Consider the following 8,099-nt stretch of genomic DNA (forward strand, 5'->3'; position numbering starts at 1 on the left):
AAACCTGATTTCTGACGACCTCCTCCGGACCTGCTGAAGGTCTGGGCCCATGTCCAGAGGCGAGGCGGAGGGCACACACAGTCCCTCGGTGGGCAGCAGGGTCTCCCTGAACGAGCCCTTTCCCTTCCTTGGGAGAGTTTCCCCTCCAGCACCAGGCGGGAGGCCTAGATGGCACCTGCTAGAGCCCCCAGGTTTGGCGAGGCCCTGCCTCCTCCCATCTGCTCTCCTAGAGCATGACCCAGCCCTTCAACCCCATCCATGTCGCCCAGTTTGCTCCAGGGGTCAGCCTGGGCTCAGCGGACAGGGACCCCCTTCTGGGGTCAGGCTCAGGAGGGCCACCTCCATGGCTTTCCAGGCCTCAGCCAGCCCCTCTTGGGCTGAAGCAAAGTCCCAAGGGGCTGGTTCTACTGGGGACACCCACTGGGGCTCTCTCAAGAGGTCCCAGCTGCCCCCATCCCCACCTCCGTCACACACCGCAGGGAGCTTCTAGCCCGGGACAGGTGGGTGCCAGGCAGCTGTGGGTACGGGAGGGATGCCTGTCCTGGGGGGGCCCGGCCCTGCTCTGGAGCACTCACAGGGCCCCTTGAGGTCCTCTGCACCCCCCACCCCACCTTCACCCTTCATCCTGGGAACAAAGCTCCTGGCCAGCCGGTTAGCCCTGCCTCACCCCCATGCACCCCAACCGCACCCAGGACTCAGCACCACGTGGCGCTCACGCCCCTGCTAGCTCTCCTGTTAAGACCATGGCGGCACACACAGGAGCCCAAGGAGAAAGAGACGGGTCGGCCTTTCTTTATTGGTGAGCAGGCAGGTGGTGGGTGAGTCAGGATGCTGCGGAGCAGCTGGGGAGGGGGTTCTGCAGCGTGGTCGCCGGACTACTCCCCTGCAGCTGGGCGTGTGGACGGCAGGGGCAGGGCGGGCCAGCGCGGGCCCACCAGCAGCTGCGCGCAGAGCTGTCCTGACGCACGACACAGACCCGAGGCACCCCATCAGCACGGACTTCAGACAGGCAGGACACTCGCACCGTGCACGACCTGTGACCTTCCACAAAGGGTCCCAACAAGGCCCAGCAGTCTCAGGAGGTAGAGCCCCAGAAAGAGGCCAACCTGCCCTTCAAAACCCCCACTACGGGCTGGAGGCTAAATGCCCAAGGGACAGGAGGGACAGGCAGGAGATAGTGGGAAGACGGCGAGGGGTCAGGTGGGCAGGGGCAGCTGAGGGGACGGGCTGAGGACAGGAGTCTCGCAGGAAGCTCACAGCTCCCCCGAGGCGGTCACAAAATGTTTAAAAAGGAAAAACAAACCCCTAAGGAACAGAATTCTATGTGTAGAAAACCCTAGTTTAGTTTAAAAAAGGAAAGAAACATTGTGATTTGACCCACGGTGTGGTCTGCTTTCGTAGGGCGGGTCTCCTTTGAGAGGATCTGCAAACACCAGACGCTGAGCTGCTCCACACGGAGGCTGGACGCCTGTGCAGGGCAGGAGGGATGCTCGGAGCCCAGCCTGAGGCCGGCTGGGCAGGCCCTGCACCCTCCCCTCCCCCCACGCCTCACCTCAGTTGGCGTTCCTCTGGCGCACGTTCTTGCCTTTGTCATTCACGTGCCCGCTGCTCTTCCTGGGGGATAGGACGGAGGGCTTCTGGGCGCTCAGGAGGACGCAACGGTGGCCCCACTCCCACCCGGCACGTGCACAGCGGACGCTGCCCGGGGGACACGGCCCACCCGCCCCCTCCCAGCAAGGCCCCGACTTACAGAGGAGCGGAGCCTGTGTCCTCATCTGTGTAGACGCGCGGCCACATGCAAGGAGAGGGCAGGCCGTCAGGAGCGGTCCCTGCACCGGGCCCCTTGCAGGGTGGCACTGGTCCTGTTGGGCCCTGCCCTCAGTGTCCCTAACTGTAAACGCAGGCAGCCAATCCTGCCCCCAGGACATGCACCCTCAGGATGAGCCGTGTGGGGTCACGGCCCGCGTGGCATCTGGGAGCCCTGCCCACAGGCGCCAGGCAGGAGGGCAAGCTCAGGCTTCCTGAGCAGCCTCTGCACAAAGTCAAGAGCTGGCTTGCTGCCGCAACCCTCGGGCCCCAAGCAGCCCCCACCAGCATGGGTGGAGCCGCGGAAAGCGGCCACTGACCACGGAGGACACCCACCCGCAGCCAAGTGAGGGAGGACAGTGGGGCAGACGAGGCCTTGGGTAGGGAGCCCCCGGCAGGGGACCCCGCCCCCACCCCCGAACGGTGAGCGAAGGGCATGTGGGCTCACCATCCAGGACCTCGTCCGGCTTCCGCCGCTTCTCGTAGATGAAGATGACAGTGACCAGCACCAGCACCTCGGCCACGATGCCCAGGAAGGGCCAGAGGGCGGCAAAGCGGTTTCGCACGCGCAGCACGATGACGGCCTGGCTGGTGCCTTCCGAGTTGGTGCCGTTGCATGCATACTTGCCAGGGTCTGTCTCCAGGTCCAGGTTCGAGATGTGCAGCTCCGTCTTGGTCTCCAAGGATATCACCAGGTACTTGCTATGGGAGGTGTTGCTGATGACCTGGGGGCAGGTGGACCTTGTAGGGACTGAGGCCGAGCCTGAGGCCAGCTCGTCCCCAGGCAGACATGGGTCTCACCTGGTCCCCGGAGCTCTCCATCTTGTACCACACCCATTCGCTGACCGGGGGGAAGGAGTCCGACTTGCAGCCCAGCACGACCGTCTCCCGCTCGGTGGCATGCTCTGACCTCTTCACGGCCTTGATGTTGGGGAGCCCTACAGGGGAGACCGAGCAAGGCAGGAGCCTGAGCCCACTCTCTGGCGGTTCCTAAGCGGTGCCCTTGCTGGGTTGGCAGGCGGTGTCCTCCACCCCCTCCCCAGATGCGCCCAAGGGCCGGCCAAGCTCACCCTTCACCTCGATTCTGGTTGTGCCCGCCAGCTCCGGGAGGAAGATGCACGAGTACTCCCCAGAGCGCTCATCCAAGTCCACCCTGTAAGAGACGCACGGCAGTGAGCGGAGCACGCGCAGAAGTGCCGTCCTGTCCTGAGTTCAGTTCACACCACGGCACGCTGCGGGGGACTCCTACCGACAGGAGCCGGAGCCAGGACTGGTCAGGAGGGACGAGGAGGTGCGGGGACAGCATGTGGAACCGGTCCCCCCTCCATGACCGGAGGCCTGCATCAGTGAGCCTGTGTGCCCAGCCGCCCTTGAAACAAACAGGACTCTCTGCTTCTAGAGCTGGCTCAGGAACCGACTAAGTCAAGGCGTCAGAGCAGGGCGGCCTGGAGTGCCCGTGACCTCAGTGAGCCAGGGACTCAGGCCGGGGAGAACCCAAGTCTGCCCGCCCACCCGAGCCAGCGCCCTGGGGAAAGAAGGGAAGGGTCTCGCAGGCCAGCCCCACATTCAGCAGCCCCCGGCCCCTGGCTGGATCTGGGGCCTTGGCCATCTCACAGCCAGGGGGTGTGAGCAGAGCTCACGTCTAACGTCTGTCCAGAGCGAGCCCACGGACTCCGGCCTTTGTTCCGACTGACCAGAGGCCGCGGGCAGCGACAACACGTTGGAGCAAGTGGGGTGCAGGGAGGGGCCTAGGGGTGATGCCCGCGGGCTGAAATGGGGTTCTGGCATCTCTGCAGGCCCTGATGCAGGTTGGGGCACCCGCCTCTGGACCCCACTCACTCATACTCCGTCTTCATGTCGGGCAGCGCATCCTCCTTGAGCACCTTGCCCCCCTTCACCCAGCGGTGGCCGGTGATCTCAGTGGTGCTGTGATTCAAGGTACAGGTAAGCCGTGTCTTGGAGCCAATATCATCTACGGAAGTCCAGATCCCGCTCCCTGGGGGGCCACATGAGAGGACGTGAGCACAGGGATCAGGGCAAGAAAGGACCCAAATCCAGGGCCCCAAGCTGCCTGCCCACATGTTCCGGAGCCAGCCTGCCACGGCACACCCTCCACACTGTCCAAGCGCCCTGCCGGAGGAGAGAAGCCACAAGCCTGTATCACACCCGGCTCCGTCTGCTGCGCTAGAGGGGCCTCGGGGCTGAAGAGCCGCCTGTGAGAACAGAGGGCTCGATGCAGTTTCTGTCTGGAAATGTTTTAACCAACTGGGTCTCAGGTGTGGGAACAGAAGCCAGTGACCAGCCTGGGTCCATGGACTACTGGGCCCAGCCCCAGCACACACCTGAAATTCCTTTTTTAAAAGATAAATCTAGGGGCGCCTGGGTGGCTCAGTGGTTGGGTGTCTGCCTTCGGCTCAGGTCATGATTCCAGGGTCCTGGGATCTCCCTCTTCTCCCTCTCCCTCTGCCCCTTCCTCCCCACCCCCGACTCGTGAGCCTGCTCTCTCTCAAATATATAAATAAAATCTTTTTTTTTTTTAGATTTTATTTATTTATTTGACAGAGAGAGACAGCGAGAGAGGGAACACAAGCAGGGGGAGTGGGAGAGGGAAAAGCAGGCTTCCTGCCGAGCAGGGAGCCCGATGCGGGGCTCGATCCCAGGACCCCGGGATCACGACCTGAGCCAAAGGCAGACGCTCAACAACTGAGCCACCCAGGCGCCCCTATAAATAAAATCTTAAAAAAAGAAAAAAAAAAGAAACTTTAACCTCAAAATCCAAAAGGGCAGCAGGCAATCTTTACTGGAGGGATATCACAGCGGGGCAGCTTTCTCGAATGACTCACAGGCAGAATGTGCCTGTCTCCTACTCAGAGAGTCCCTGGCACTTGAGTCCTCAGTGGGCTGACAGCCCCCCTCCCGTCCGCTAGGAACTCAACACCCGCAGGCCCTGGCTCCCCTCGAGGCACTTCCAGTCTGGGGGAGGGGTGGCGGCGGTCTCTGTGTGAAGAGGTGAGACCCGCGGCCAGGGTGGACAGGACACACGGTCTCAGACCCCCAGGCAGGCAGGGGAAGAGGCGGACAGGAACTGCACGGAAGCCCCTCTCTGGCGCCCCGGGCACCTCCCACCCCGTGGGCTCGTGAATACAGGTGTAGAGCCTCGAAGCCTTCGGGCTTTCTGCTCTGGGGCAAGGTGGCACATGCCCCAAGGTCCTGGAGACAGGTAGACCTTCATATCCACCCACCGGGGGTAGCCGAAAGACAATTCGCAGGACTCAGGACGGGTACAACGACAAGCAGAGGCGTGAAGCTGGAAGAGGGCTGAAACCCTTCTGTGGCAGCGCCATTTCGGCCAAAGGATCCCCTCCCAGTGAGTTGCATTTCTCAGGAGTCACGATTTCCCAAGATTGCAAAACCAACAGCTCTGTGCAGGGCTGGGAGTGGTGAGTCAGGGCAGGAAGTGAGGCCAGAGACAGCCCACCTCCCAGACCGCCTGCCGCTCTAAAGCCTCAGGACTCGTGTCTGTAGCCTTGTCCCCTCACCCAGGGGCTGTCAGATCTGTCCCAGCTGCACCCTGCCTCCCTGGGGGAGAAAGAAGTGTCCCAAACACCACAGGCTTGAGGGCTACTCCCAGGGGGGAGCAGGGGACTCAGGTCTCAGAGAGAGGACAAGGCAGGGCATACCCCACCCCCCGCCCCCTGGGTGTCTGAGGAACCACAGGCTGACACCCCCGCCTTGCCTGAGGGTCACACGCAGCAGGGGACCGGGGCACACTCCACCTGGCTCCAGAGACGGGAGGGGGCACCCCAGGAATTCACAGGGATCCTCAAGAACACAGGCACAGGAGGGACGAACAAGGGAGACAGCCCAGAAAGTAAAAAATCAGTTTTGGCCATGTGACTGTGAGCCCTGTTCTGAAGTCAAGTCACCTTCGTCTAAAAACAGCCACCCCTCCTCCATGCCCTTAGGCCGCCGGGCAGGGCACGGGGCCAGGCAGGCCTTATGGTAAACAGCCCAGGAGCAGGGATGAGGCTTGCCAGCACCCACCCTCCTCCCCACCCTCCTCAGCAGCTCTGCTCAGGTAGGAGGAGCAACAGAACATTTCTGGGATGCCAGCCACAGGCTCTGGGCCTCTCCACCCGCCCGCCCCTCCCATCCCCTCCATCTGGCCAGGAGGGGGTTCCTGCTCCCTTCACCTGAGGCACAGACAGGCCGCATCAGCAGCCTGTAGGACCCAGCTAGCAACTGGTGCCCACTGGTGCCCTCCCAACCAGGCCTGCCAGGACCGTGGCGCCGAGGACAATCCCAGGGAGAGCCCTGTCCTGGGGCCTTGGCTGACATGGGTGCCAACCTGGCAGGCACTTGCTGCTTAAGTTGAGGAAACCCACTGTTGGCAGAGTACCCTGAAGAAAGTTTCTGGGAAGCTGACCCGGACAGGAGAGGCAAACACCATTAGTAATTCACTTGTCCCAGCAGAAAAAGGATGCATGGTATTTCTGAGAGTCCCCGGAGATGCGGAGCTGTCAAAGGTGGGTGGCTCAGTGGGTTAAGCGTCTGCTTTCGGTCCAGGTCGTGACCCCGGGGTCCTGGGATTGAGCCCTGCTCAGCGGGGAGTCTGCTTCTCCCTCTCCATCTGCCCCTCCCCACCCCTGCTCATGCTCACTCTCTCTCTGTTCTCTCTCAAATAAATAAGCAAATAAATAAAGTTCAAGGGAAAAAAAAGTGAGAAAGAAAGCAGACACAGGTCCCAGGTGGATTCAGACACTGTGCAGACAAACTGGGTCCGCGCCCCCCCCCCACGGTGTGCGAGAGGGCAGGAGCAGCTCCAAGCCCCCGTGGCAGGGGTCCTCTCAGTCTCCCGGCTGGAGCTGGGGTGGCTGAAGCCGGGAATGAGTGCTTCCACCCTGTGATGAGGGGGCCAAGCTCAGGGACGGTGCTACGCCGCAGAGGGAAACCACGAGCCCTCCTCACCCCCTTGGCCGCCCGCCCGCCCGTGGCCACCACCTCCAGCCACGGAGAGCTGTTTGCAAAGGCTCAAGGGGCGGAAAACAGCAGCCTATCTTCCGCATTCATCTTGCTGCGGCTCCTATCGGAGTCTTCCAGAGATCCGCTGGAAGGCACGCGGCCAAGGCCCTCGCCCAGAGGCATTCAGTAAACTGCCGTCTTGATTATAAGAAGAGGAGAGAGGCCAGGTGAGACCTTCAGGTGGGTCAGGAGTGAGTGGGTGAAGCTCTACAAGAGGCCTCCTCCCACAAGGGCCCCAGACCCTTCTCCGCACTTTGTTCCCTACGTGCCCATCACTGGAAATCTTTAACCACGAACAAAACGGGAAGTCACAACACAGGAAGAAAATCTCTGTCAGGGACAGAGAGGCTGTGCTGCTTTCCCCTGCAAAACACGCCTGAATCCATTTTCCAACGAGCGCTCTCCAAACCACACCTGTCCACCCCCAAAACACTGCCCACTCCCGTGAAAAGCTCCGGAAAAGAACGCTGCTTGGGGCTGAAAACAACCCTCTCAGCAGTTCCTGCTCCACCCCGGCTGCCAAGGCGACCTCATGGCGACCTTGGCACATGTCCCCTCCCGACCCGGGCCTCAGTTTCCACTCCTGTAACAGGAAGGGGGGGACATCTCCCTCTGTCCCCTGAAAGCGGACAGCGGAGGAAGCGGAGCGCGCTGGCTTCCCTCCACGGGTTTCCGTGTTTGGGTCGACACCAGGGGGGCAGGCGCCCCCCCGGAGCACGACACGGGACCCAAATCCTGCCAGGAATGACAATCCCTTCCAGGTCCGGCGAGCCCACTGGCCGCAGGGGCGCCGCCGCGCGTCCTCTCGAGGACAACAGCGCGCTAGCCAGGGGAGAGCCCCGGGCCCGGGCGGGCGCTGCTCCAGGCCGCACAGGCGTCGCCGGGGCCGCGCGGGAGTCCCGGGGGGCTCTCCGCCGCGCCCCTCGGCCTGGCACGGCCGGGGCGGGGCTTGGGGGGCGGAAGGTGCCCTCGTCCAGGGGTCGGGCCAGCTCCCGGGTCCCCTCGCGCGCCCGGGCCGCCGGGGTCCAGGGACCCCCACCTCCAGGGTCGCCGGCCCGCGCCCCCGCGCCCCGGCTCCGCCCCCACCCCGCCGGGCGGGACGCTCACCTGCCCCGGAGCCGACCTCGGCCCTCAGCAGCGCCAGCGCCAGCACCACGAGCCGCAGAGCCGCCATGTCGCCACCGTCCGTGCCGTCCCCGCCGCCAACCGCCGCCCGCGGCGCTATAAGAACCGGAGGGAGGGCCGGGCGCGCGCGCGCAGGGCGACGTCGA

The 8,099-nt window shown here is 63.2% G+C and overlaps 1 protein-coding gene across 4 annotated transcripts; it reads right to left on the minus strand.

Annotated features, from left to right (window-relative positions):
* Positions 1-776: 776 nt before the first annotated feature.
* Positions 777-8,099, minus strand: BSG (basigin (Ok blood group)). 4 transcript variants are annotated; one of them, XM_034996748.1, is made up of 9 exons: positions 7,936-8,099; positions 3,646-3,802; positions 3,056-3,175; positions 2,877-2,959; positions 2,608-2,744; positions 2,255-2,531; positions 1,751-1,775; positions 1,553-1,614; positions 777-1,468 (listed from the first exon to the last, which is right to left on the minus strand). In XM_034996748.1, the coding sequence occupies exons 1-8, from the start codon at positions 8,000-8,002 to the stop codon at positions 1,554-1,556; spliced, it is 927 nt and encodes a 308-aa protein (XP_034852639.1). In that variant the 5' UTR covers positions 8,003-8,099; the 3' UTR covers positions 777-1,468; position 1,553. The 4 variants fall into 4 exon arrangements, with proteins under 4 accessions (XP_034852639.1, XP_034852637.1, XP_034852641.1 ...); XM_034996746.1 differs by having other exon boundaries at positions 1,751-1,829; XM_034996750.1 differs by lacking the exon at positions 3,056-3,175 and having other exon boundaries at positions 7,936-8,098.

This window comes from Mirounga leonina, unplaced genomic scaffold (assembly GCF_011800145.1).
Source record: "Mirounga leonina isolate KUSES-001 unplaced genomic scaffold, KU_Mleo_1.0 Mir_94, whole genome shotgun sequence".
Classification (NCBI taxonomy): domain Eukaryota; kingdom Metazoa; phylum Chordata; class Mammalia; order Carnivora; family Phocidae; genus Mirounga; species Mirounga leonina.

Coding starts and splice junctions, on each gene's coding strand:
- BSG (XM_034996746.1), bottom strand. CDS start 8,002: ATGGCGGCTCTGCGGCTCGTGGTGCTGGCGCTGGCGCTGCTGAGGGCC. Junction 2,532..2,607: donor TGGAGAGCTCCGGGGACCAG/GTGAGACCCATG, acceptor ACCTGCCCCCAG/GTCATCAGCAACACCTCCCA. Junction 1,830..2,254: donor GCCGGACGAGGTCCTGGATG/GTGAGCCCACAT, acceptor GGCCCGGTGCAG/GGACCGCTCCTGACGGCCTG.